The sequence below is a fragment of the Xiphias gladius genome, chromosome 9 (assembly GCF_016859285.1).
Source record: "Xiphias gladius isolate SHS-SW01 ecotype Sanya breed wild chromosome 9, ASM1685928v1, whole genome shotgun sequence".
Taxonomy (NCBI): domain Eukaryota; kingdom Metazoa; phylum Chordata; class Actinopteri; order Istiophoriformes; family Xiphiidae; genus Xiphias; species Xiphias gladius.
Window position 1 is genome coordinate 1279447 of NC_053408.1, and position 27819 is coordinate 1307265.

Genomic DNA, 27819 nt, shown 5'->3' on the forward strand with positions numbered 1-27819 from the left:
CTGGGCCGAACAGAAATACACGTAATAATAAACCATGAGGAAAAAAATAAATGGATGACCGTGATAATTGAATTAAAAGAAAAAAGACTCCCACACGTTCCTCAGGATGTTGTACGGTGGACTGAGTTTGGAGGTCTCCCAAGTCAGGTATTAACGGTGTTTTGATAGATTTAGTGTAATTGTATTAACGGGAGCGTACTGTGCATATGTACAGTGGAGAACGGGGTAGACATTATACCTGCTGATGTTAGCATTTATCTCAAAGCAGCGCTGTGCCTAGGTTCGGCCTCAGAGAGCTGCTGCATTGCTGCAGACTCTGGATTCAGTGAGTCTTCCGTTTTGTGTGTCTGCGCCGTCATTTCATCTGTTTAAGCTTTGTGAGCTGCACCTGTCCTTACGTTGATTCGAGCACGACCCGGCTCTAGGTTTTCTTAAGTTGGAAAAGAGAAGGCGTTACTCTCCAGAAAGAGTCACACGCTGCCAACATTCGCTGTAGGCACATGACAGTAAAGACACACGTTTGGTCTGATTCTTCTCTGTTTTTCAGGTGAATACAGAAAAGATGAGCTTCTGGAAAGTGCAAGGTACAGTAGTGTGAATTTCTGTCTGTCCGTCTGAATGGCTTTATAACTAATGGAATCTGCTCTGAAATTTACTCTGACTGAGAACATTGCAGACGGACACATCACAGCCTTCCTCACCTTCTCCTTTGCTACCGGAGTTGAAGCCTGATTGGTAAATTATTGTTAGAGCTGAAACCATTAGTCGGTTGATGCATTATTTGATTGGCCGAGAAAGAATCAGCAGCTGTTTTTGATAATCCGCTAATCCTCTGTCACGTTTCAACCATCCGCTGGTTCCAAATGTGATGGTTTGCTGCTTTTCTTCGTCATGCGCGACAGTGACCTGAACATTTTGGTCTGACAAAACAAACCATTAGACTACGTCGCCTTGATGTCCCAACAGGAGCGGGAACGAGGAGAAGCTGATGGCTCTGCTGACGCCGCTCAACGTCAACTGCCACGCCAGTGATGGACGAAAGGTCAGCAGCAGGTCTTCTGGTCTCTTTTCCTGAAACAGCAGCACCGGGTTGTTCTTCTCATTTTATAGTTTTTCTCATTTCAGACTTGAGCATTGGCTTCTGTTTTTTTCTTTAAACTAAGCACAAGCACGGCATCGTTTTCAACACCTGCAACTTAATTTAAGACTTTTTCTAAAATGCCCGTCTCCATTCTTTTGTATACTTTTTCTTTGTGTACTTGTTGAATGGAGACACAACTGATGAATCTGAGTAAAGACTAGTTTAGCGACGCAGCTGAAGTGCAGTGTTGCAGTTAACTTGGAGTGATCATGTTATAAACTATGACCTGTTACAGAAACCTTATTTAAATTTGTTGGCATTGGCTTCTAACGAAATCACTCCGAGACGCAGCTCCAGTTCGCGGGCCTCAGGCCAGATGTGGGCCAGTGTCGGAATCTGAGCGTCTACGGTTCAGAATATAGAACAGGTCATCCGCTAATCACAGGGTTGACGGTTCGATCCCCAGAAGTGTCCTTTAGCAAGAAACCGAACGCCCAGTCAGACTAGCACCGTGCATGGCAGCTCACTGCCATCAGTGTGGGGATGGATGAATGAGAGGCAAATTATGAAAGTGCCGTTCAGAGTCCAGTGTAAATCCGGTAGATTTAGGCCTCATTCTTCACAGGTCTGTCACAGGTCTGGAAACCAGACAGACTGGACCGAGAATGCTGCTGGGCTAAGCAGTTTGGGTTCTTTTTTGAGTTTCCTGTCACTCTGACTTGACTGTAATCATCAGTGGGTTGTTTTTCAGTCGACACCGTTACACCTAGCGGCGGGCTACAACCGGGTCAAGACCGTCCGGCTGTTACTGCAGCACGGCGCTGATGTGCACGCCAAGGACAAGGGGTAAGACCTCTCAAAATCTCATGTTTGTCCCTTCACTTTCTTGTACAGTTTCTGTTTGATTTACACTCTGACCAGCCCTCTTGCTATCCAGCTGCCAAATTCCCAAGTCACTTTTGATTATTACCACAGGCTCACAGCAATACGCTTTACGAGCAGCAGCAGCAGCAGCGCTGTGGGATTTTTTCTGCCCTAGGTCTCACCTCTCAGGCTACATTCAGGAGAATGTACCTAGAGTTTGAGAAAAAATACTGCAAACTCCCCAGAGCATTTTTTGCGCCAAAAAAATAAATGAATTGAATCTAAATTTTTATTTACAGTCAGGATTCTCCCAAAAAAAGCTATAGAATTAACCATCAAGCAAACATAAGGCAGTATGAAGTATGAAGCAGGAGGCCTCTGGCAATGACAACTCAAGTGTATTGTAGTATTCTACTAGAATTAGTCGTATCAGCAGTAGTAGTAGTAGTATCAGCAGTAGTAGTAGTAGTAGTAGTATCAGCATTAGTATCAGCAGTGGTAGTAGTAGTATCAGCAGTAGTAGTAGCAGTAGCAGCAATAGGAGTGTTAACAGGAGGGCTATTAGCTGTATTAGTATCAGTAGTATTAGTAGTAGTGGTAGTAGTAGCAGTAGTAGCAGCAGTAGTAGCAGCAGTAGCAGCAATAGGAGTGTTAGCAAGAGGCTATTAGCTGTATTAGTATCAGTAGTAGTAGTAGTGGTAGTAGTAGTAGTAGTAGTAGCAGCAGTAGGAGTGTTAGCAGGAGGGCTATTAGCTGTATTAGTATCAGTAGTATTAGTATCAGTAGTAGTAGTAGTGGTAGTAGTAGTAGTAGTAGTAGTAGTAGTAGTAGTAGTAGTAGTAGTAGTAGCAGTAGGAGTGTTAGCAGGAGGGCTATTAGCTGTATTAGTATCAGTAGTAGTAGTAGTGGTAGTAGTAACAGTAGTAGTAGCAGTAGGAGTAGCAGTAGGAGTGTTAGCAGGAGGGCTATTAGCTGTATTAGTATCAGTAGTAGTAGTGGTGGTAGTAGTAACAGTAGTAGTAGCAGTAGGAGTGTTAGCAGGAGGGCTATTAGCTGTATTAGTATCAGTAGTAGTAGTAGTGGTAGTAGTAACAGTAGTAGCAGCAGTAGTAGCAGTAGGAGTGTTAGCAGGAGGGCTATTAGCTGTATTAGCATCAGTAGTAGTAGTAGTGGTAGTAGTACTAACAGTGGTGTGTTTGTACTCTGTGTTTCAGGAACCTGGTTCCTCTTCACAATGCCTGTTCATATGGTCACTATGAAGTCACCGAGCTGCTGGTGAAGGTATTTCTCACTTCCTCACTTCCTCACACATGTCCACACTTTATTAACCTCAGATTGTTTTCTGTTTCCTCTGGTGTAATTTTACTCCAGTTATTTCGGTCTACTCCATCTATTAACGTTGCTTGTAAAGTCGGTAAAGTCCCTCCTCTTCACAAGCTTTCCCGCTTTTTATTTATCTTTATCTGTGCTGTACAGATTGTAAATCCCTTTGAGATAAATGTGTTTTTTGGGGGGTTTTTTTTGTTTTTTTTACACGGTTTCAATGTACATATGAGCACATTAATATTGTTTTAAGCCAGACTTGAAAAGCTGTGTACCTATCCTTTAGAGACATGCACAACCAGTCCTCCACACACAGGATGTGCACAGGAGACATAATGCACATGTGAACCACATACTTAGTACTACTACGGGCCCTGTTTTGTGAACGTTGCTTACACATCTATCACAAGTGGTTGCAGTGTCGGGTTTCACACTGAAATGCACGTGTCCTGCAGAGTCCTGCAGAGTCCTGCAGGAGTCTCGCATGTTCACGTGTGGGTCTCAAGTTATGTTTCAAAATGAACCGGACAGGAAATTATCTCACGTCACAAATCACAGCTTGCATGTTGCAAATCTCAGAATGGCCACGGGGGGGCGCTACACGGGCGGTGCTTTCTGTCTCTACCTGCCTTCAGACTAACGAAATCTCCCGTCTCCCTCTGTGTGTTCAGCACGGGGCCTGTGTTAATGCCATGGACCTGTGGCAGTTCACTCCTCTTCATGAAGCCGCCTCCAAGAACCGTGTTGAGGTAAAGCGCGATGCTCTGACAGCCAAGTTCAAAATCCTGCTGAAGTAAAAGTACAAACAGATCATCAGCTAAATGTTCTTTAAGTGTCAAAAGTAAAAGTATCGTGATCAGATCATTGATCCTGAGTCACGGAGGCTTCGGCAGCGTTTTACTGCCGGAGCTGCTCCAGGTGGAGCTGCTTTTAGCTACGTCAGAGACAGGGAGAGAGTTCAGTCCACTGTTTCCCAACCCGGGGGTCGGGCCCCTCCAGGGGGTCACCAGGTGAACCCGAGGGGTCGTCGGATGATTCATGGGAGAGGGAAGAAAAACAACTCGTAGACATCTGAGACAGGACACAGAGACGCAGCTTTGCAAAGGTTTTCTCATAAGGGGTCACGAGCTGAAACGCCACTGACTCGGTATTTAACTATGCACTGTAATAAATGTATGCTATGATATGAACTGTGCTATAAATATTTGCTTATCATATGTAGTTTCAGGTCAAATCTGAACTTTACGCTTTGCTGTGTCCAGCCACGGCAGAGGTCATCACTTTCTAGCCTCCTGTATACACTGTGGCATTTGACCGTACCTGTGTGTCTGTGCACAGGTGTGCTCTCTCCTGCTGAGCTACGGCGCCGACCCCACCTTCCTGAACTGTCACAATAAAAGCGCCATCGACCTCGCACCCACCTCGCCGCTGAAAGAGCAGCTCGCCCGTACGTCCCGAGTTCACCTCCACCCGCTCACCTGCATGATGCTGCCGCAGGTTTTCTCATGCTTTGTGAATGATGTGGTTTCTGTCAGCGGGAGTGGTAACACTTTACCGCTTTAGCTCCAAGTGCGCTTTATGAAAGAGACTGATCCCGGTTCAGTTTGTAAAGCCAGTCAATGGCAGGCTTTCACAACGAACCGCTCCGGTGTCAGTGCGTCACATCACCAGGTATTTGAGTTTCTGACTTGATTGTCCTCGTGGATCTTTGACAGATGAGTTCAGAGGTCAAAGCCTGCTGCAGGCGGCCAGGGAGGCCGACGTGGTGCGGGTCAAGAAACATCTGAGCCTGGAGACCGTCGCCTTCAAACACCCGCACTCTCAGGAGACGGCACTGGTAAGACTGTGTGTGTTGGTGTTCACCTCACACAGCACAGCATGCTGATTTAATTATCTGACAGAAATCCCATCTGCTCTCAAGTCAAGGCCGGTTCTCAATGACTCACCCCGAAAAAGATGTTTCACAACAAGCCGTCCAGAAAAGTGAAAGCGCTCTGCTCCCTGAACTGCTTTTAATGCCAAAAAGATTTTACCGCCTTATTAAAAACACTGCTGTTTGTGTGTGTCCACACCCTAGCATTGCGCGTCTGCCTCTCCATACACGAAGAGGAAACAAGTGTGTGAACTTCTGCTCAGGAGAGGGGCCAACGTCAATGAGAAGACTAAGGAGTGAGTACTGACGGTCTGAGGTTTTCTTTTGGTTGAGTTTTGTTCACAGGTTAAAACATTAAAGGACAGAAACCAAAAAGTAGCTTTTAAAAATGTCTAAAACCACACGGAGACCGTCACCGTGTTCCTGATCCTGTGGCGTCTGTTTCCTTCAGCCTGTTGACTCCTCTCCACCTGGCGTCCGAGAAAGCCAACAACGATGTCATCGAGGTGTTGGTCAAGCATGAAGCCAAGGTCAGCGACCAGAGCGTGTTGGGAGCAAAATTAAATGTCGTTAACTTTTAACATGTGGCTGTTTTTTTTGTTTTTTTTTTCCAAGAAGAAAATCAGTGAAAAGCACGTAATCCTTTATAACGTCGTCAGGCAGCTGCAGCACGGTGCCCGACACACTGAACAGACGAGTGTAATCTCACCTCCTTCCAGGTGAATGCAGTGGATCACCTCGGTCAGACGGCGCTGCATCGAGCCGCTCGCTGCGGACACCTGCAGACCTGCAGACTGCTGCTGAACGCCGGCGGCGACCCGCTGCTCACGTCGCTGCAGGGATTCTCCCCTTCGCAGCTGGGCAACAAGAGCGTGCAGGAGATACTGCAAGGTGCTGTGGTGACGGGATTTTAGACGTTGCTTCCGTCAAAGCTAGCAGCCGGGGAGCCCTAGACCCATTTTATTAGTCGGGAAGGCAGACTGTGTAGCCAAAAGTATGTGGACAATCCTGTTTTAAAAAAAAAAAACAACCCCACAAAACCAGCTCCGTAAAGAAAGTTCTCCCAGTTTGGTCTGGAAGAACTCGACTGGTCTGCACAGAGCCCTGGCCTCAACCCCATCCGGAGCCAGACCTGATCACTCACTTGTTTTTTCAATGGGAGCAGGTTCACTGAAACCAGAAGAGTGGGAGGCCGTTAGAGCAGCACAGGAATGATCATAGCGTCACAGTCACATTTACGGCTAGAATGTCCAGCTGTCCACATACTTTTGGCCAGATGGTGCATATCAAATGCTCTTTATATATTTTATTGCACAAAAACAGAAAATGTGCCTTTTTAGCAGTTCAAATGAAACAGGAATCAAAGAAGAATTTCGCCTTTGCTGAGAAAATCATTTGTCCAGTCAAAGACATAGGTTTTCTGATTTTCTGTGTAGAGAACCGTCACTGGTTTGACTCATCTGTGACTGTCGTGTTTTTATGGTGAATCTCCGTGTCTCTCAGCAGAAGGAGTTCTCATCGGAAACTCTGAAGTCGACCGACAGCTGCTGGAAGCCTCCAAAACAGGGGATCTGGAAACCGTCAAGGTCGTTTACACTGATCCGTCTGGTTTATTTATTTATTAGGCCAATTTAGTTTAGATTTTGTCGGCGAGTTGGCTCAGTAACTTAACGACTGTTTTGTAATTTGGAAGCAAATCCATCCTCTCAGACCCCCAGGACCCAAACGAACCCCAGGGCCAGGCGTGACTTTTATTTCAATTTGGCGTTTCCAGTTCTTCTATGTGATAAAGGCACAGTTACCCTAAAAACCTTATTTAGTTGTGGACGCAATCAGGGCGACAGTCCCCTGCTAAAGCTGCAGCACAGCAGTTACTGTCCCAAAAGAGGCTTCATACTTAGAATTACTGCATCTAGGTGTCACCTACTGGACTGGTTTCTTCATCCAACCGAAATAAAAGATTTTCATGAGCCCACTCAGTTTTATTTCCTCTCTCTTCTCTGCTGCCCGTCCCTCTGCAGAAGCTCTGTACGGTGCAGAACGTGAACTGCAGGGACGTGGAGGGCCGACAGTCAACGCCGCTGCACTTCGCCGCCGGCTACAACCGTCTGGCCGTCGTCCACTTCCTGCTGCAGCACGGAGCCGACGTACACGCCAAGGATAAAGGGTGAGGAAAGGGGTTATATTTCTCTACATGTGCTGAACTAAGGGCTGCACGTTGAGTTCTGTACACATCTCTGTTGTTATGGGGAGGGACAGTTTCTTTTTCGTTTGTTGGTTTTGTGCGTGCGGATCTGAAAGACACGTTTTCTCAAACGCTGACATGTTTTCCTCCAGGTTTCTTCACCGTGACCTGAAATCAGTACGTTGTTGGTAGCAACCAAAATGTGAGAGAATAAAAAAACTGCAGAAATCCAAGAACAGAAAAATAAAAGCAGTCATGGCATCGTGGTGAAAGACGTTCTGGGAAATCGAGGAAATTTTCATCGAAATGTCACATTTTCATTGTTTTTATTTTGTAAAACACTTGGGTTAATAACTTTATTAGTATTATTATAATAAGAGAAATTACATGCAAATGTACTAAATAGAATCCAAGTAAGTGCAAATAAAATAAAATAGATTTAAAGCATTTGTATCTAAAAAAGAATTAAAATGTAGTTAAAAATTGAGTCAAGGATAAAGTGACAGTAGCAACCAACAAACGAACGAGTGAGGTGATGATAAACGTGAAATGAGGGATTTACAGGCTTTAAGTAGTGAAAAAATTCTATTTTATTTATATATAGCTCTATTTTGTATCTTCAGAACAGGAAGTGTTAAGTTATAATCAGAAGTATAAACATTAACTCCCTATGTGATCATTTACAGCCTAATGGTCCAAAACGCCTCATTCCCTCATTCGCTCTTCGCCATGAAACGGACATTAGTGGGCAGCAGGTCGACATTTCAGACGCTCGCTAGTGATCCTCATTTCGCATCCTCACTGACAGTCGCATCTGTGAAACGTTGCTGCGTGAGGCCGATAGCAGGAAGTAGCCCGAATACCGTGGACACTGCTTTTTATGACTCGGACATGCGTCCTGTTTTCAGGTCGTCCGTCCGTCTCATTCCCGTGAACGTGACGTGTCAGGAGGGAATTTCATTACATCTGGCGCAAACGTCCACTTGGACTCAAGAATGAACTGATTAGAGTTTGGTGGTCGTTCTAGTTGTTCCACTTCACAGGCTTTTCTTTGATTTGAACATCATTTGTAAGATTTGGCTTGTTCCAAATGTCCTCTTTCTGCTGTTCCTCCTGGATCTGTGTTATTTTTGTTAGATTGTTAATGTTACAATCAAATTGTTCCCGAAAACGAGTGTCGGCCGTAACTGGGGGCTTTCTGCTCTACTGCATTTTAGCCAGAAAGCAAACTAGATACATTATCACAAACAGTTCAATCCTGACACTCATATGAGCACTCACACAGACGTGTGTGTCCGTCGGTGTCTCTCAGAGGTCTGGTCCCCCTCCACAACGCCTGCTCCTACGGTCACTACGAGGTCGCAGAGCTGCTGGTCCTCCACGGAGCTGTGGTAAACGTGGCCGACCTCTGGAAGTTCACGCCGCTGCACGAAGCTGCTGCCAAGGGCAAATACGACATCTGCAAACTCCTGCTGCAGGTACACACACACACACACACACAGAGAGACACAGAGACACAGACACAGACATGTTCCGCTATCCCCATGGGGACACTCATTGCCGTAATGCATTCCCTAGCCCCTTACCCCAACCACAACCTGAACCCTAAAACCAAGTCTTAACCCTCAAACGTCAGTCTGACGCCTCAGATGAGAACAAGTACACACACACACACGCTAGACATGTAATTTCAAACAGCCGAGGCTTCGGGCCAAAGCTCTCAGTAACGCTTCGTGTTACTTCCCGTCTCCAGCACGGCGCTGACCCAACCCGGAAGAACCGGGACGGTAACAGCCCTCTGGATCTGGTAAAGGACGCCGACACGGACATCCAGGACCTGCTGCGGGGCGACGCCGCCCTGCTGGACGCCGCCAAGAAAGGCTGCCTGGCCCGAGTGAAAAAACTCTGCACGCACGACAACGTCAACTGTAGGGACACGCAGGGGAGACACTCCACGCCGCTACACCTGGCTGGTACGTGAACACGCGCACCTGACGTAGCGGTCCGACTCCGCGTTGGGTTGTAGACCGCAGCCTGCTCAGCACGTTATTGCTGGACATCGGCATAAACAATGGTCTGGTCGTAAACCTCGTCGTTATCCTCTGCCTCTGTCCTGACACTGGCTGAGGCCCAACAGTTTCCCTTCTTATCTGCTGCTTGGATCATTTTTCTGTGCCGCGATAAAACAAGACTATAAACAAACAACATTTCCTGACGAGAGGTCAGTCCCTCCTCGTCTCTCAAACCGGCGCGACATTGGACAGCCTTGTTGCTCCAAGTTCAGTCCGACCGAACTCTGCACAAAGCGAAGGAGGCGGGTCCGGTTCTCACCAGGTCCTTGAATTCACTTTCCTCCTAGCGCCGCGATTCTGCCGTTCTTTGGAGCGGAAACTGAATTTTGTAAACCTGAGTTTTAAAATAGTGCAGGCGGAAATGTCAGTGTACGTAACTCTGTGTGTCTGTGTGTGTGCGGCGTGTGTTTGTGTGTGTTTGTGTGCGTGTGTGTATTACAGCAGGCTACAACAACCTGGAGGTGGCGGAGTACCTGCTGCAGCATGGGGCTGAGGTCAACTCTCAGGATAAAGGAGGACTGATTCCTCTGCACAACGCTGCCTCCTATGGGGTGAGACGGGGAGAACACACACACACACACACACACACACACACACACACACACACACACAGTCACAGTTTCCTCTGATTGATGAGCTGCTGATTGAAGAGACTGAAAGTGGACACACACAAATACACACACACCAGTGATGAGGAATGAAATGACGTGTGTGTGTGTGTGTGTGTGTGTGTGTGTGTGTGTGTGTGTGTGTGTGTGTGAAACTCTCCAGTCAGATCAGTTGATTAAAACAGAGACTGAAGAGATTCAATCATCATCGTCTATCCACCCCCCCCTCTCTCTCTCTCCCCCTCTCTTTCTCCTGCTCTCTCTCTTTCTCCTGCCCCCCCCCTCCCTCTCAGCTCGTCTTCTCCTCCCATTCGCTCCCTTGATTTCTCGTTTTTTGGGGCCTGTTTTGTTCCAGCGCCACGAGCAGTGTAAGCAGCTCTGGAGCTGGAACATTGACAGACTATTTAAATAAACCCTTCTCACTCACGCAGTAGATGTGTTTAAATCGGCATGAAAAATGAAGATTTAATGAGGTTGAAGCAGGAACATCTGTAAATCATTTGATCGACATGCTGACGTCGTTGACTTCTCCTGCATCTGCAGCACCTGAAGGCATCGTGTTCATTGAATCGCACGCAAATGACACCAGGCTGCGACAGAAACCACACATCAGACATCGGTCTCCTCTAACTCAGACTAGCGGGCGTCATTAGTCCTGTACATCATCGCCTCCTTTCCGTCTCTTTGTATCAGAAGTTGCGTTTCATGTTTTGTTCTCCATAAAGCGTCACGTACGAGGGCGTGACCTCTACTGTGGAGGCCACAGGCTACACCAGTCGGCCCAGACCTGCCTCTCCCCAGCAGCGTTATCCAGGTCCTCCTGGGGGATCCCGAGGCGTTCTCAGACCAGATGAGGTATATCATGTCTCCAGCGTTCTCTGGGTGTAACCCAAAGTCTTCTGCCGGTTGGACGTGCCTGAAAAAGTCTCCAAAGGGAGGCGCCCAGGAGGATCCCGATCAGACGCCGGAACCGACTCAGCCGGAGCCCTCTGACACAAAAGAGCAGCAGCTCTGCTCCGAGCTCCCTCCTCACACACACACACACACACACACACACACACACACACACACACACACACACACACACACACACAGTCACAGTTTCCTCTGATTGATGAGCTGCTGATTGAAGAGACTGAAAGTGGACACACACAAATACACACACACCAGTGATGAGGAATGAAATGACGTGTGTGTGTGTGTGTGTGTGTGTGTGTGTGTGTGTGTGTGTGTGTGTGTGTGTGAAACTCTCCAGTCAGATCAGTTGATTAAAACAGAGACTGAAGAGATTCAATCATCATCGTCTATCCACCCCCCACTCTCTCTCTCCCCTCTCTCTCCCTCTCTCTCTCTCTCTCTCTCTTTCTCCTGCCCCCCCCCCTCCCTCTCAGCTCGTCTTCTCCTCCCATTCGCTCCCTTGATTTCTCGTTTTTTGGGGCCTGTTTTGTTCCAGCGCCACGAGCAGTGTAAGCAGCTCTGGAGCTGGAACATTGACAGAATATTTAAATAAACCCTTCTCACTCACGCAGTAGATGTGTTTAAATCGGCATGAAAAATGAAGATTTAATGAGGTTGAAGCAGGAACATCTGTAAATCATTTGATCGACATGCTGACGTCGTTGACTTCTCCTGCATCTGCAGCACCTGAAGGCATCGTGTTCATTGAATCGCACGCAAATGACACCAGGCTGCGACAGAAACCACACATCAGACATCGGTCTCCTCTAACTCAGACTAGCGGGCGTCATTAGTCCTGTACATCATCGCCTCCTTTCCGTCTCTTTGTATCAGAAGTTGCGTTTCATGTTTTGTTCTCCATAAAGCGTCACGTACGAGGGCGTGACCTCTACTGTGGAGGCCACAGGCTACACCAGTCGGCCCAGACCTGCCTCTCCCCAGCAGCGTTATCCAGGTCCTCCTGGGGGATCCCGAGGCGTTCTCAGACCAGATGAGGTATATCATGTCTCCAGCGTTCTCTGGGTGTAACCCAAAGTCTTCTGCCGGTTGGACGTGCCTGAAAAAGTCTCCAAAGGGAGGCGCCCAGGAGGATCCCGATCAGACGCCGGAACCGACTCAGCCGGAGCCCTCTGACACAAAAGAGCAGCAGCTCTGCTCCGAGCTCCCTCCTCACCCTGTCAGTGTGCGCTGAAGGTCGCAGTCTTATGAGGCCAACAGGACGGCGTCATCTGCACGCTCTCTGTTTCATTTCCTGTTACTGACTTTGAAATGGAAGGTGAAATGTTACGGCGCTAGTGATTCCTAGTGATGTCTTGTTTCTGTCCTCCAGCACGTGGACGTGGCGGCTCTGCTGATCAAGTACGACGCCTGCGTCAATGCCACAGACAAGTGGGCGTTCACTCCGCTGCACGAGGCCGCTCAGAAGGGCCGGACGCAGCTCTGTGCTCTCCTGTTGGCTCACGGTGCCGACCCCACCCTCCGAAACCAGGAGGGACAGTCACCTCTGGACCTGGTCACGGTCCGTCTCATTGATTCAAAGTTACAGTCCCTCATAAAACACACACTTCCGGTTGTTATTCATTTTGTCCACTTTCTTCCTCTGTCTCCTCCTCCTCCTCTCCTTCTCTCTTGTCTTAGTTTCCTCTCCACTTTTTCCTTTCTCTTCCTTCTCATTTGCTCTCTTTTCTCCCATGTTCTCCACCTCTTCTGCATTCTCCTCTCCCGTCTTTCTTTTCTTTATTCATCTCCTTCTGCCTGTTTTCCTACCTTCCTCTTCCTCCTCTACCTTGCCTTCCACCTCCCTCCTTATCTGTCTTTCCCCCTCCTCCTCCTCTTTCTCACATTCTTCCTCTCCTCCCCATCTCCTGCAGGCGGACGACGTTCGGGCCTTGCTAGCAGCAGCGATGCCTCCCTCTGCTCTCCCTGGTTGCTACAAACCTCAGGTCATCAGCGTGGCGGCGCCGGCCTCTGGTTCTCCACCCCTTGCTGTCGTCCCACCGCTTCTCTCCTCCTCCTCCTCGTCCTCATCCTCCTGCCCGGCCCCATCTCTCCTCATCCTCCCCACTTCCTCCTCTTCTGGTCTTGACGCCACAACAGCAGCTGCCACCGCTGCTTCTGCCGCTTCAAACTCCTCATCTTCACCGCCACCAGCATCTTCGTCGTCCTCTGCGAATCCTGAGACGTCGGCGCTGCTCTCAGCGGGCGAGGGATCAAGAGGCGCTGAGAGGAAAGAGGAAGGTGAGTGATGAGTGGCGAGTATGGAAAGCTAGACATGAAGTCTTCAGACCTATTTGAATAGTTTGTGTATCGGTTCCCTCAAAAAGAGCCAAGTGACTGTTCCCAAACTTTTCAAGGTCTGGATTTGGTTTAAACATTTACCTCACTGATATGAAGAAGAAGAAGAGGAAGAGAAAGCAAGTCAACATGCCTGTAAACGATGCACGTGTGTGTGTGTGTGTGTGTTTCCAGGGGTCGAGCTCAGTATCTGTCAGTTCTTGAAGAACCTGGGACTGGAGCACCTTCTGGAGATCTTCGACAGAGAGCAGGTGAGACCATCGACACACATCGGCCGCTGGCAGGTTTCATCGTTTGAGAAACGCGCAGCGTTTTCGGTCGGTCCCACTTCCTGTAAACGGATGACGGCACGTGTGCTGTAAAGCAAAAGGAACTGAGGCTCATCATTTTCAGTAAATACCAATTTTAACTGGACTAAAACAGAATTTCACACAGATTTAATGTCCTCATCCATTCAAAGCTTATTTCCTGCTGCAAGAAGGAACTGCCCGCAGCAGTTTACTGTGACGGGGCCCTCTTGGTTCGAAGTGAAGAGAAAAAAGAAGAGAAAACACTTATGATTTTGAGAGACTGATGAAGTCAAGTCTATTTTTTTCATACAGTTTCTCATTTCAATATAAACTTCTGATAAATTCCTACTTAAAATCAAAAAAGAACAAATAATGAGCACTGAGCATTACACAGATTATGTGTCACCTTAAATCCAAAAGCTTCATCCATCCACACAAACAAGATATTGTAAAAGGTGCTTTTGTCTTCAAATTCCTGCTGACAACAAGTCTGAGGTTTTTTTTTGTTTTTTGTTTTTTTTTCACAAAAGCAACGTGTGAAATGTGTCGAAATGAAATGATCTCATGTCGAAAGTCGCAGCTCGCGTGTGGCAACTTTTGGCCACAAACAGGCCACTGGTTCACTAATGTTAGAGTAACTAGTGAGTGAGGGGATTGTTTCAGACGGCAGTGAAATATGAAGCTAGATGTTGTCTTCATACAGAACGTATCATCATTTAATCCACTAATTTGTGGACAGTGGCTTTTTATTGCTTTTCTGGTGAAAGCAGCTGCCTGCTGCTGATGGAAACACTGGATGGAGACTGAACCGAAAACCAAAAGTAGGAGCTAAAAGGGGCTGAATGATCCGTTAAGCAGCAGAGATGGTGATAATTCTCTGTGGATTCATCAGTACGAGCTACAGCTTTCACACATTACTCCAGTTACACCAGTTACACCAGTTCCAGTTAAAATTTTCACATATGTCAATATGGAATTAATGTGAGAAAATCCTGCCCCTCCCATCATAGAGGGTTTGGGATTGATATGAAATAGGGATTTGTTGCTCAGATAGTGTGTGTGTGTGTGTGTGTGTGTGTGTGTGTGTGTGTGTGTGTGTGTGTGTGTGTGTACAGATCACTCTGGATGTGCTGGTGGAGATGGGTCACCGCGAGCTGAAGGAGATCGGCATCAACGCCTACGGACACAGACACAAGATCATCAAAGGGGTGGAGAGGCTCATCAGCGGGCCACAGAGTGAGAGGACACACACACACACTTAACACACACTTAAGACACCACGCACACAAAGTCACACTTTAACACACTACATATTAATCAAGTCGTTGTTGGATCAAATGCGAGAAAAGATTTGCAAAGTAATTATGTTGTATTGTGTGTGTGACAGGTCTGAACCCTTATCTCACACTGAACACAGCCAACAGTGGGACGATGTTGATCGACCTGGCAGCTGATGACAAGGAGTTCCAGTCAGTAGAGGAGGAGGTACTGCTACTGATACTGCTACTACTACTACTACTACTACTACTAATGCTACTGCTACTGCTACTACTACTACTACTGATACTAATACAGCTAATAGCCCTCCTGCTAACACTCCTACTGCTACTGCTGCTACTACTACTGCTAATGCTGCTGCTACTGTTACTACTGCTACTGCTACTGCTACTACTACTTCTACTTCTACTATTTACTACTACTGCTAATGCTGCTGCTACTGTTACTACTGCTACTGCTACTGCTACTACTACTTCTACTATTTACTACTACTGCTACTGCAGATTGTGAAGATTTCTTCCCTTGCCCATGTCCCGTCCCTTCAAGTTTAGTGCAAATCGGTTCAGTAGTTTTTGAGTAATCCTGCAGACAAATAAATGAACCAACAAACAGACACGGGTGAAGACATAACCTCCCTTGGTGGAGGTAGCTATGACCAGGATGCACTGTTTTTACCATATTGATCCAAATATAGGACGACCCCGATTATGAGACGACCCCCACTTTTCCAACATTGTTTTTGAGAAAAACACATTTTGAGGACAAGAAAGACTTTGACTCTCGCCCTGTTGGTAAAGTTTCATGAGATCTCATGAATCTATGGAGAAGTGAGTCCTCATCACTGAAGCCTTTTCTCTGGTAGAAGTCAAACATTAAATATTGTCATATTGATGACCACCCACATTGGTGTATCTGGTCTCTCAGTCACAGACAGACTCTCTCCTGTCAGACTGTTGAAAGTCAGAACTATTTTCTCTGTTCACGTTCTTCAGACTTTCAGTCTTTCTGAGCTCATCATCAGTGACAAGCTGTGATTCTTCGCTGTCTGACAGATTTTCTCCCTGGTTCATTTCTGCAGTAAAGACGTCAGGAGACGCTGTGAACCCGTTTTCACCGGTCATGAATTTATTTCCTCTGTGGCAGCAGAACACGTCACATCAGCCTTCAGAAACTGCCGCAGGTTAAACCGGGCTAACGAGACACTTTTAGTGCTGACTGACTCTGAAAGACTCACTATAAACGGACTGGAAAAACTCAGTAGCCGACCAACATTAAGGCTACAAACAACCCATAACGCAACACTCGACAACAATGCAACACCAGTACTCTCTCCATACAAAAAGATGTCGTCAACATGCCCTAAAATAAGTCAGCCTTCACTTTTTCAAACCTAATTTACAGAAAAAGACGTGGTCTTAGATTTGGGCCAACGTGGTGTTTCTTTGACCGTATACAAATCTGATGTTTTCACATGAGAGGTGACGAACAAAGCAACTAAAATGTCGCTACCAAAGCCTGAGACTTGACTTGTAAGCTGCTATAGTTTAGTGTGGGACGGCTTGACTATATGGCATCTGGGTGGAAGCTGTGAATAATAAATTCCTCGTAATCCGAGGGAAGGTGTATTGAAGAAAAAAAACCATCAGTAATGATACTGAGTTTTTATTAAAACCAATGAAAAATCTACAGATGAGAAAAAGCAGGAGCACATGAGAAATTAAAATGCCAAAGTCGAGCCCAGAACAGATGCTCCCATCTTTTTATCTTTTTATTTTGTCTACAGACCATTTTGCATCGTGAACTCTTAAGTTCTAGGAGAGTGTATTATCGATATTTCCCACGTTATCAGCCGGTAACTACAGTCTGCTGGGTCTCTAGTGCGTTGCTATATGGTTGCTAGATTTCAATCTGTTGTAAGGTGGTAGAAATGGATTTGAATATTTCAGCACCGTGGAGACAGACGAAACAGAAGCAGAATTAGCAAAAGCATGATGATGCGGATAAAGACTAATTCTTTATCGTGGTTATAATGTGATTTGCAGAAGGAGGCTCTGTCTTGTTTCTCTGGCTTCTCGCGTGATTTTCGGCTTTAAACACTAAAGCTTTTTCGATCTTGTTTTGGTGTTGATCAGATGCAGAGTACGATCAGAGAGCACCGGGACGGCGGCCACGCTGGAGGGGTCTTCAACAGATACAACCTGGTCAAGGTAATATGTTGTTTGTTTCAGCCTTTAGTCACTGGAGTCATTGATCCGTGCCTAAAAGATACTGTCGAAGATCCAAGTCGTTGTCTGAAATTACATCTTCGCGTACTTTGTACGAAAGAGTACATGCTAAGAGTTTGAAAATTTTCACTTTACCGGCTTTTATTTTTATGTGTAGAAGAAGCATTTCAACAAGACCAGAATAGATATTCAGTGTTCAAATCTTGCTTGATTATAAAATGATCCCAGGTGTGAATTGTAAAAGTGACTCCCCACATCTGAATACATTTACAGCGAGTTTTTGTCTGACTCAGCAATCAGGCAGCAGATACACAGAGACAGAGCTTTTAAAATGCAAACTTCTGTTGGTCTGTTTGTTTGTGTTTGAGTCTGTGCAGGTTTAGTTGCTACCACTTTGTGTACAGCTGTGGTAACGGGCAGCGATTAAAAGGAGCGTCTTGATCCCAGATCCATATTCTCACCTTGATCTTTGGCTCACAGCCATAGGCGGAGTATGGTGTCCAGACCGGGACAAGGAGGGACATCAGGACAACTGATCCGTGTTCTGTTTTCTTGTGATTCAGATCCAGAAGGTCTGCAACAAGAAGCTGTGGGAGAGGTACACCCACCGCAGGAAGGAGGTGTCGGAAGAGAACCACAACCACTCCAACGAACGCATGCTCTTCCACGGTCAGAATCTTGACGGCATCGTAAGAAATACTTGTAGTGGTAGCAATTGTTGTAATAGTACTGGTTGTAGTGGTTGTAGTGGAGTGGTGATGGATGGAGTACTGACAGTCTCACACAGTTGTAACACATGCTCTCATACAGCTGGACGTTAGCTTTAAATTCAGTAGTAGCAGAAGTGACAGTACCAATAGTACCAATTAGCACCAGTAGTGTTTGTACTGACCGCACCGTGACCTCCCCCCCAGGCTCTCCGTTCGTCAACGCCATCATTCATAAAGGTTTTGACGAGCGCCACGCCTACATTGGCGGGATGTTCGGCGCTGGGATTTACTTCGCCGAGAACTCGTCGAAGAGTAACCAGTACGTCCACGGGATCGGGGGAGGGACGGGCTGCCCGCTGCACAAAGACCGCTCCTGCTACGTCTGCCACAGGTGCGCCACCAGCACTCCACCCCCTCACCCAACATCACTTTTTATTCGTTCAGTTTATTGTTTTCAGATGAATAATAAAAAATATGTCGAACATGTCCTGTGTCGCGGCTTCTCATAGATTCACTTTCTTTCCAAAGCGGCGTCTGTAAGGTTTGTATATTAAAACTAAGACATACAGACACCGACATAAAAACTTGGAGGCTGCTTTGGTCCAGTGCTGTCTGAAGTCAGGGGCCGCTGCTCGGCAGCCGTCACCTTTACTGTGAACCGCACGCTTTTTCTTTTTCTCTTTTCCTCTTCATCACAACTCAAGTGTTAAACAGTATGAATAAATGAAATCAGATCAGATCACGTGAAAGGAAGTGTAAAACGGTGAGGGCGAGGACAGTGGAGGAGAAAATTCATTTAAAAAATGAAACAAACTAGGTCGTGTATTTGAAAAACAGGATTTTCTAAATCCAGTTAAAGTCATCACATTTACAGTCAAATACATTTTTGGGTCTTAATATTCAAAAACATTATGACATCTTTAACAGCAGGTTTAAAATCCTGTTCATCACGCTGAAAAATATCGGTGGTAAAGTTACAACTGTAAAAGAGATTACTGAAAAAATCCATAAGAATAAGTGGCGTCTGGTTCATGTAGGATTTTTTAATGTCTTTGTAAACTGCAGTGAAACGGTGAGAAACTGTTTCTCCCAGGAGCCAAACTCTGACTCCGCTTTTGTTTTCTACTCTCTATCTATTTCGATGTCAGCATTGGATCCTGCATATGTCCCGTTTTCTCTGAACTCTCTGTTGTGAATTCCACTCTGTCAGTGATAATCACGATAATTCCCAATAATGGGATGAACTCAGGACCCAGCTTTGCAAAGGGAATATACAGTGGATGTAACAACTCATCTGGCTGAGACTAACTGTCGTGATTATACAGGGACCCGACCACCAGGTCTCTTCTTCCTCAGTATAAATGTACTTGACGCTCTCAGTCTTTGTGGCTTCTGTCCGTTTTTGTCCCTCCCAGGCACCTGTTGTTCTGCAGGGTGACTCTGGGTAAATCCTTCCTGCAGTTCAGCGCCATGAAGATGGCTCACTCGCCGCCGGGACACCACTCGGTGACCGGCCGGCCCAGCGTGAACGGCCTGGCTCTGGCCGAGTACGTCATCTACAGAGGAGAGCAGGTCAGCAGCTTCTCTAATCATCCTCACATTTGTTTTTCATTTTCAGTTTTGTTTCTTCAGTCTGTTGATAGTAGATTTATGTCATGATGTGATTTGAATTTTATTTCATTTCATTTTTTTATAGTATATAGCCCTTTTTTTTAACCACCATTATTACATTTGGGTTTTTTTATTTTAGATGTTCATTTATTTGTTGGTTTATGTTCTGTATTTCTATTTTAATCTGTGTAATTGTTCATTTATTCCGTTGAACAACAATAATAGTGGTGATTCTCTTCGTATTTACTCTAAAATTGGTGCCTGCTGATGTCCAGGAATCTTTCTCGTAAATTGCTCCGAATGTAATTTTCTACATGAACTGTAAAAACACAAATTGTGAACGTTGTGACACTGATGGAAAAAAAGACTGTCTCTTCCAGCTGTGACACAGGTGTGCAGGCTTGCTTTTACTCGTCCCTTCCACTCTGTGCCGATAGGATGCAGATGCCTGTTAGGACGAGAGATTGGGCGAAAAAAGACAATTTATTCTTTGGTTTTGTGGGAAAACCTCTGAAAAGTTGGTTTCAAATCTCACATTTTCTCGATAACGTACAGTACTTCTGACTAGTAGTCAAAGTTTACATCGGGACTGTGTGAGTGCGCTCCTGCTCCGATCTAATGGCGTCGTAACACAGGCCAACAACCCACAGACCGTCGTCACAAACTCATAGAAAAACAACACAGAAATGTCTAATGTGGAATCACTAAACCTGTGATAACCCGTCGCTCCATTAACAAGCTGACTGAGAAAACATGTTCTCAGGGCCTTTAAAGTGGCTACGTCAGTAATGTTTTAAATAAAGTTTTGTAACGTAGCTTCAGCGGCCTTTATTCATCTCAACGCCAGAAAGAACCTTTTTTGGATGACCCTGGTAAATGCAAACTCGGCTGTTCCTCCGTGTTCAGCTGTCGTCTTGATGAGCGCCACATCATCGGTACAGCGACAGGTGCCCACCGCTCCGCCGGAAACGCCTCGTCTCTTCTGAAAACTAACCCCCCGGTGATCGGAACGGATGACGCCGCTTTTCTAATAAACTCAGCGCTGAGACAAATATCAGATGAAATGTCTTAAGAGATGTTTGAGGGGCTTCACGGTTTCTTTCTTAAGTAATTCCTAATATAACTGAATTTGTTTTATTGAGATATTTGTTTTCACTGCTCATTTTCTGTTTTACTGTTACATAGTGTGTAAGGAACTCGCTGTGAATTGGTTTCAAACCAGAAAAGTGAACAGTGAGAACACTGTTGTTTATTCCCTTGGTTGTAGAGGATAATTGACTTTATTACTGTGACAATGTAAAATCATTCAGTGAGAAACGACCAAAAAAAACCTGCATCATTTAAATGTCTTGTGCCAGACAGATCTGACTGTCTTGGCTAAAGCATTAACGAAGCTAGATCTCATTCTGGCGACCGTCGTGAGAATCGTAGACGTAAACGGCAGCCTAGAGGGCTTCGTCTCTCCTTTTAATGTGAAACGTCTGTGAAAGCAACTGGAATCAATTAATGAGCGAAAACAGTGCTTTCGAGCAACATTTACTTTTAATTGTTGAAAGAAAAAAACCGTAAACATTGAAGATAAATCTTTTATTCTCCTCGTGTGATGCGCCCACACACCCTAAACACGGGGGAAGGCTGGTGTTATTTACCTTGACGGGCAGTCTGAGGCTTGGTCTCGACCTCTGGCTCTCGCAGCAGCCGGGTTGGCTTCAATTTTCCTCTGAAGGGGCAGAGTCGTCGCCTGCATTAAGGAGCAGGATGACAGAGAGTCGCCGCGTAAGTGGAGAGAGAGCAGCTTAAGCTCAGACGATTTGACGTGGAACGTCTTCTACCGAAACCAGTGACCGTTCACAAGTGGCTCTTCGCGGTCCGGCGTGAATACGTGGCCACTCAAGCAATCAGCGGTGCCATTAGTGTATGAAATTACATGCGGTGGTCGGCTTTAGAGCTGATAGCTGAAGAGCGGCAGGACTGAAGGGATGAAGAGGGGCATTAAATCAGAGCTGCCGGCCGCTTCTCCCCCAACCAAGTCATATTATCACACTGTCCGTCTTTCAGTCTCATGTCTCCCTGCGGGTTTAAAAGCCTGACAGCGATGCCGCAGGGACGTTTAGGTGCAACCGTCGGTCACCAAACTGTTTCCCCGAAGTTTCTTGTTAAGAGTTCGATGTTCTGATCCATTGGTGGCGCCAGAAGAGAAGTCAGAGGATCACCAGAGTCATTAGGATTTATCCTCTGGGCACCACAGGTGTCGGTATGAAATTTCAGATATTTCAGTCTGTACCAACGTGGGGGACCAACACCCCGACTGACCGGCCGGCTCGCCGTCCCCTGAGCCGCGCAGCTAAAATGGCCGACCGTGTAAAAGTTCAGACAGTTCACCAATATTCACACAGAGGCAGAGGAGGTCAGCTAAGAGGGGAATGGCGTGGGGTAAAGTCCGCAAACGGACGGAGGTCAGCAACAGGCAGGAAAAACCACCAGACGGTCTGGACAGAAGGGGGCGGGCAAGAGGCCAAGTCCAAAACCAGGCAGAAGACAAACAGGGAAAAGGTTGGACCGCTGCGGCTGAGAAGATGTGATAGACAGTCTGGCAGCAATCAGGAGGAAGTGGACTGGTTAATATACTCTGAGGCTAAGGGGGGGGGGTGAGGAACAGGTGGGCAGGTGGGCACGGGGGATCCGGTGACGGGGAAGGGCCGGAAGGGCTGGAAGGAGTGGCAGGACCTGAAAGGCCACGAGAGTTAGTGGAAAGGCAAAGCGAGCAGAAACTGACAGCGGCTGAATGAACTGTCAGTTTTCTTGTTGTATATTAATCTTTGTGCCCATGGTCAAACTGGGGGGGTCTTGATCCATCCATGTAGTTTAAACATGAACAAAGGAGATTTGTGGGATTTGAATTTCCACTGAAAAAGACATGAAACATCCCAGAGACCGAAGATCAGTGTTTTCATTTCTCTTTTCTTCTAATTTAACCATGAGATCGTTGAGATTATGTGGCCTGAGTGGAGGTGTCGCCCTGCAGGCCGCCGGTTCACCGGCACACCCCCATGTCAGCGGGGTTTCGAAGTCTCCTCACGGTCGTTGCTGTTACTGAGTGTCAGTGAACGCCTCTCTGCTGCCCGCAGGCCTACCCCGAGTACCTGATCACCTACCAGATCATGAAGCCTGAGTCCCCTGCCGACGGATGAAAACCCAGCGGACGATCAGCTGAGGAGAGTTTGAGGAAATGCAGAAGACGGGAGCTCATCGTTCCCCCTGCTGAGCCTTTGCTTTATTAACTGCATGCACAAAGAAAAACTTTATTTATACAATGTATAAACCGTAGGTTTTTATCAGATGCCTGTTTTTTCTATGGTTTGCTTTATGCACTTTATTAACCATGGGTTGTGTCATGATGTGATGTGATGTGACTGTTGATTTTGTCCTTTCCTCACTAAAAGCGTGTCGTCCGGTGACTTCAGGGTACATACAGCGCGGTCAGAGAGGAGGCGTCAGTTTCATCACATCGGTGTCGCGGTTCGGAAGTTGTCCACAAAAAAGGGCGAGTTGAAGGTGACACGCACCTGGTTTTTATGTGGAGCACTGTGCATTTATACTTCCAAATTATTCGATAAACTCAAGGCAGAATTTTCTCCAACTGCCCAGGAGCCGCAGTCCTCCGTGATCACGCTCCTGGTTTACTCCACACTATTTGATTCATTGCAAATTTGTTAGAAACTGTGGACTACGATGGGTCCTCCATCCTCTCATCCCCCATAGCCTGGTCTCGCAGAGGGACCCTGTGTCAAAATCTAGTTTTAAGACCCGAATTGTCTTAGTTTACATTGTGTTTGTTAGTTGTAAAATTGTGTTTTATTAAATTGCTTCCCTTTTTTTTTCTGTGTCAAGTAATTAACACGCAAAAATCCTCAGGTGAGGTCGTACTCTTCCATCATTGAACTGTGAGGCTGCAACCGACTCTTTTATCAACCCGGTATTTTTATTATCAATGCGTCTGACAGGTATTTTCTTTAGTGAGCGACTGATTGTTACATGAACAAAACGGTGAAAAACGCTGCGTTCTCAATCCATTTCTAAACTGCAGCGACGTTGCGTCGCTCAGCTGGACACGAGGCGTCTTTGAAATACGTGGTTTTGACGGTGAGCGTTGGCGCCGGCGGTCCGGCGGGAGACACAGCCATGTGTTGAAAGTGACCCTTCCTCTCTGAAGAGCCAGCGGCTGCTCGGTCTTTCCTGACCAACATTTCCAAAAACGGTTCTGTGTGTTGCCTGGCAACGTCCTAACGAGGTGAAGTGCTCATTTGATTTTATGAAGATGTTGTGTATACTTATTTTTTGTACAAGCATGTAAGCTCATCGACATTTACAATGTGAAAAAATGCTGTATCTCTGTTTTGAGGCTGTCGGAAGAAGCCCGGACCGGTTCAGTTCCTGTTTTCTGTAGTACTGTGATGATGATCAGTCCATGCTGCACCCAGACTGACCCAGTCCGGTTCCAGACCACGTCCACACCACTGTGTCGCAGCAATCGGTATCAATCAATAGTCAATATTTCAGATCTTCGGCCGCTCAGCTCATTTTCAGGTTTGAGCTACAGGTCGTCAGCGTTAATTAGGCTTCGTTAGTGTTAATGTGGATTCATTTAGTAGCTGCCAGGATTTCTGGCTTCTGGTCCAACAGCAGCTGATCACCGGTCTGAACTGGATCTTTACTTACAACATTTGTTACTGACAAACGATGAAAGATGACCTTAATAAGACCTTCGCGTCCGCCATGGGATCATTCCTTATCGCTGTTCCCTGAGACATGGCCGGCGGTCCGGGGGTCTGGAACCGGGCTAACTCAATCCTGGGCCAATCTGGGACGAAAAGGGACGTCGTGTAGCGTCGCTTTTTCAGAAGAATGTGTTTGCTCCGAAACAATCACACGGTTCACAGCTCCGTCACAGTCTGGGATCTCACGTACTCTTAAACACGAGAGATGCTGAACGACTCTCAAATTAATCAGGGTATTCTTTTTGTGCATGTCTCTACAGCCAGTCCGCTAAGTCCAGTGTGGATGCAGCTTGGTGTCTGTACAGTGTCAAACCTGGAAATCAAAGAGGAAATCCAGCCTTGAATAGGACTGTAACCCCCCCAAGAGGAGGAAAAACAAAAATGAGTGTCGTGTATGTAAATTTACTTTACTGACTGTTCTGCTGTTGTGAGTTCTTCTCCCGTCGTCTGTGGTGTGAAGTTAATGGGCACCAATGCGGCCGTTTGGTGCCCTAATGCATGGTGCCGCGGCGCTGTCTGACTGTCTGGTCCTCGTTTTGCCGGTTTCAGTGCCGACTGGGAGCAAACCAGCAGCTGAATGTGAAGAGTTCGCTCCTGAAACGGGACAGTGAACATCATCTCACCGACCCTACAAACCGATTGACAGGAAAAGACGTGGTGCTATTTCAAGGATTTGAGGTCTAAACTCTTAATATTTACAACCTTGATCCGCTACACGATCAATGGAAAAAAATAAAACTACATCAGGATTCGCGGCATTTTGCAAACGCACTCCTCGCACGCCGTTGCACACGTTGGAAAAAGTCCCTCATCCAGGTGCATCGGGTGTTTCGTGACAGCAGGGTGCGAAGAGGGAATGCAACCTTTTCCATCTCGTGAAAAATGTTAAATGGCTTTCTAAAAGTAGTCGAGAAACAAAGTGTAGGAAATTTGAAACTCTACCCGCATACGTAACCCCGTGTTAAATATATACAAAAAGCAGTTGGTGGCTTCTGCTGCCGTGGCGCGGTATTTGATGTTGAAGCAGGTGGTTTGTCAGTCGAAGCGAACGCGCCTCGGTCGGTTCAGGTGTGTGAAACGGTCCTCGGCTGTGCGGTCACTGCACTCCCTGCTCTGGCTCTCTCCGGGGTCTGGTCTTCCCTCGGCGGCATCGGGATGTTTGTGGCGAGGCTGGGCTCTTCCTCCTGTACGGTGACAGACGCACTGAGAGAAATAAACGACTTCTTAATGACTCTGTCTGTGGTTTTCTGTTTGTCTGTAAAGTAGACAGGTCAGACCTGAGCTCGGCTGGTCAGACCCAGCTCTGTCAGACCTAGCATTCCTTGGTCTAAACTGGACACTTTAGCATGTTAGCGTTGGACTTAAACTAGAGCTGAGGCAAACCGGACTTTAATTTCATTTTTCCAGTATTTGCCGAGATATATCACCAGAGCATGGTAGTACGTTCCCAGAGTTACACGAGACTCTCTTTTTACTAAAGCGTACGGACATTCAAGCAGCTGCATTGTTCACATTCGTGTCCGTATCTGGAGGAACAAAAAGGCGTATCGACGAAGGCTACATCGTCACCTGACTGACAGCAGTATGTGTCTCCCACGAGAACCTCCAGTTGGCATCGTAAACATCACCGAGCCTGGCGACGCGTTTGCCGCTTCTTTTATTTCAGAAAAAGCGGCGGACTTGACGTCCTCTGTGAATTTCTCTTTAAAAGAGTTCGATCGGAGTTTGCCGTTGACCTTACCTCACACACTGATACGCTTCCCCCGGCGTTCACAGGCTTTTCGAGGATGTGGACAGGCGGCACTCCGAGGGAACGCGGAATACACACGGCCGTGCCCGTCACGCGCGTCCGAAAAAGCAAGGACACTGTATGGGAACTCTAAAAATGTCATAGGACAGTCGGGTGGACTGTGTGAGTCCTAATCACGGTGGACAGGACGCAGATCTGCTCGCACAGGCACAAGGTGACGCGATGCCGGCCCACTCGACGGAAAGCGCTCATTTTGGGGTCAAGTCCCAGCGTTAGAATTATGACTAGGTTCAAGTCAGTAGGACGCTCGGGTATGTGTCAGAGAGACAGAGGAAGTCGTCGTCCTACGGTCGATGTGCGGACACGAAATGGACACGAAACTTGCTCTGGAGCTCCGGCTCGTGTTGACCCTGTGAAACGTGACCGTCGGGCATCCTCAGCTCGGAAACTGCCTCCCCGAGGAGCCGAGGCTTGTGTAAAATCTGTTTCAAAAGCTTTTTATTCAGGTCATCCCAAGTTTGTTTGTTTTTTTGTTCCAGTTCCGCCGTGTTGTGTTTATTCCGCCTGTTTTTATCTTATTTTATTGTATTTTATTGTGTTTTGGGTATCCGGGTAGCCTGATGTCTGATCGTCTCCAGCTGGATCCCGTCAGTCACGTCAGCGTCAGTCAGCGTCACACTGTGTGTACTCACAGCTCCGTGACGAAGACGGTACCGGTTTTTAACTGATCCTCTCTGGGTTCTTGTCTGCCTTCGGGGGAAAAAAGGAAAATTCTCAGATTTTTCTGAAAGCACCAAGATATCCCGACTTGGCACTTAGTAATAAGGAATGTGGACACCGCACATCGGCCAAAGTCTGTCCTTCAGTGTAATTAAACCCACATTAAATCAATACAGTGTAATATTTACAGAGCACAGTATGTGAATCCCGAGACCGCGAACTCTGTAATCCAAAGAAGCGAGTCCACGTCTGAGTCTGGAACCACGGCCGGACAGAGAGGACTGAACGAGGCAGAAGCTCCCGGACAGCAGAGATCACAGCTAGCGAGTTGGAAAAAATGACGTGGCTAAGTTACGATAACGTCAGTTATGACGGCGCCGGTAAATTTCCACAGGAGCAGTTGTTTTTTCGCGTGTATTTACAAAGTAGGCGTTTAACTTCGTTTAGATCAGCAGCTGCTGATTTGTCTCCAGGAACTCCAGGAAAATGCTGAATGAGATATTACACTGAGTTACGGAGGCCACCAGCGGGTTTGCTTCTTTAGTTCAGAGAGAAACGTCTCAGCGGCTGCTTAATGGATGGTGATGAGCTTTGGTTCAGACATTCATGTTCCCCAGAGGATGAACTGTAATAACTGACTAATAATGTGACCTAAAACTCACCAAGAAATTTTGACCTGATGTTGAACGCGAACCTGCTGGTGGCGCTAGAAAAGTCCTAGAATCACCAAAGTCAGTAGGATTCGTCCTCCGGGAACCACGAACGCGTGCACGAGATTCCACGGCGATCTATCCAATAACTGTGGGAGATATTTCAATTTGCCATCCCTCGAGCCACGCTGCTAGCATCATTGTTGCTGCAGCTGTCCTCTTCCTCCTCCACTTTCCTTCACCCATCTTGTTTTCTCTCGTCTTATATTTCTTTCCTTCTCCTAATCTCTTCCCCCTTTAATCCCCAGTTCTTTAATTCTTTCAATCTGCTCCTCCTCTGCTGAACATGCGTTTAATCAACCTACGTGGTAAAAACTTCAATTTGTATGATACTTGCTCCATAATGGATTTTCCGTGACAGCAGTTTGCGGTTGTCATTCACTTGAAGTGAATGACACAAAGTCAAAGGCAGAGATTTGTTCAAAAGTTAATTATCACAGAAACTCCTTTTGGGTCACGAGGCTTCCAGCAAGGTTAAGCTCTGCTGTG

At 46.7% G+C, this 27819-nt stretch overlaps 1 protein-coding gene across 11 annotated transcripts in view; it reads left to right on the forward strand.

Annotated features, from left to right (window-relative positions):
* LOC120794010 (poly [ADP-ribose] polymerase tankyrase-2-like) overlaps positions 1 to 25363 on the forward strand; it is a 30425-nt gene extending 5062 nt beyond the window's left edge. For 5 of the 11 annotated variants that reach the window (XM_040134530.1, XM_040134531.1, XM_040134533.1 and 2 more), the window contains 25 exons: positions 548 to 584; positions 967 to 1042; positions 1833 to 1927; positions 3160 to 3226; positions 3940 to 4017; positions 4607 to 4715; positions 4984 to 5105; positions 5346 to 5437; positions 5593 to 5671; positions 5861 to 6032; positions 6645 to 6727; positions 7163 to 7308; positions 8639 to 8804; positions 9080 to 9299; positions 9840 to 9949; positions 12294 to 12482; positions 12835 to 13201; positions 13433 to 13509; positions 14664 to 14784; positions 14936 to 15033; positions 16959 to 17033; positions 17615 to 17720; positions 17966 to 18152; positions 19177 to 19333; positions 22501 to 25363. In XM_040134530.1, coding sequence (XP_039990464.1) covers positions 548 to 584; positions 967 to 1042; positions 1833 to 1927; positions 3160 to 3226; positions 3940 to 4017; positions 4607 to 4715; positions 4984 to 5105; positions 5346 to 5437; positions 5593 to 5671; positions 5861 to 6032; positions 6645 to 6727; positions 7163 to 7308; positions 8639 to 8804; positions 9080 to 9299; positions 9840 to 9949; positions 12294 to 12482; positions 12835 to 13201; positions 13433 to 13509; positions 14664 to 14784; positions 14936 to 15033; positions 16959 to 17033; positions 17615 to 17720; positions 17966 to 18152; positions 19177 to 19333; positions 22501 to 22563 — 3092 coding nt within the window. In that variant the 3' untranslated portion in view covers positions 22564 to 25363. Of the gene's footprint in view, positions 1 to 547; positions 585 to 966; positions 1043 to 1832; positions 1928 to 3159; positions 3227 to 3939; positions 4018 to 4606; positions 4716 to 4983; positions 5106 to 5345; positions 5438 to 5592; positions 5672 to 5860; positions 6033 to 6644; positions 6728 to 7162; positions 7309 to 8638; positions 8805 to 9079; positions 9300 to 9839; positions 9950 to 12293; positions 12483 to 12834; positions 13202 to 13432; positions 13510 to 14663; positions 14785 to 14935; positions 15034 to 15904; positions 16008 to 16958; positions 17034 to 17614; positions 17741 to 17965; positions 18153 to 19176; positions 19334 to 19752; positions 19841 to 22500 lie in introns of those variants that run through there. The other 6 variants (XR_005708076.1, XM_040134537.1, XM_040134538.1 and 3 more) reach the window with 6 other exon arrangements.
* Positions 25364 to 27819: the final 2456 nt, after the last annotated feature.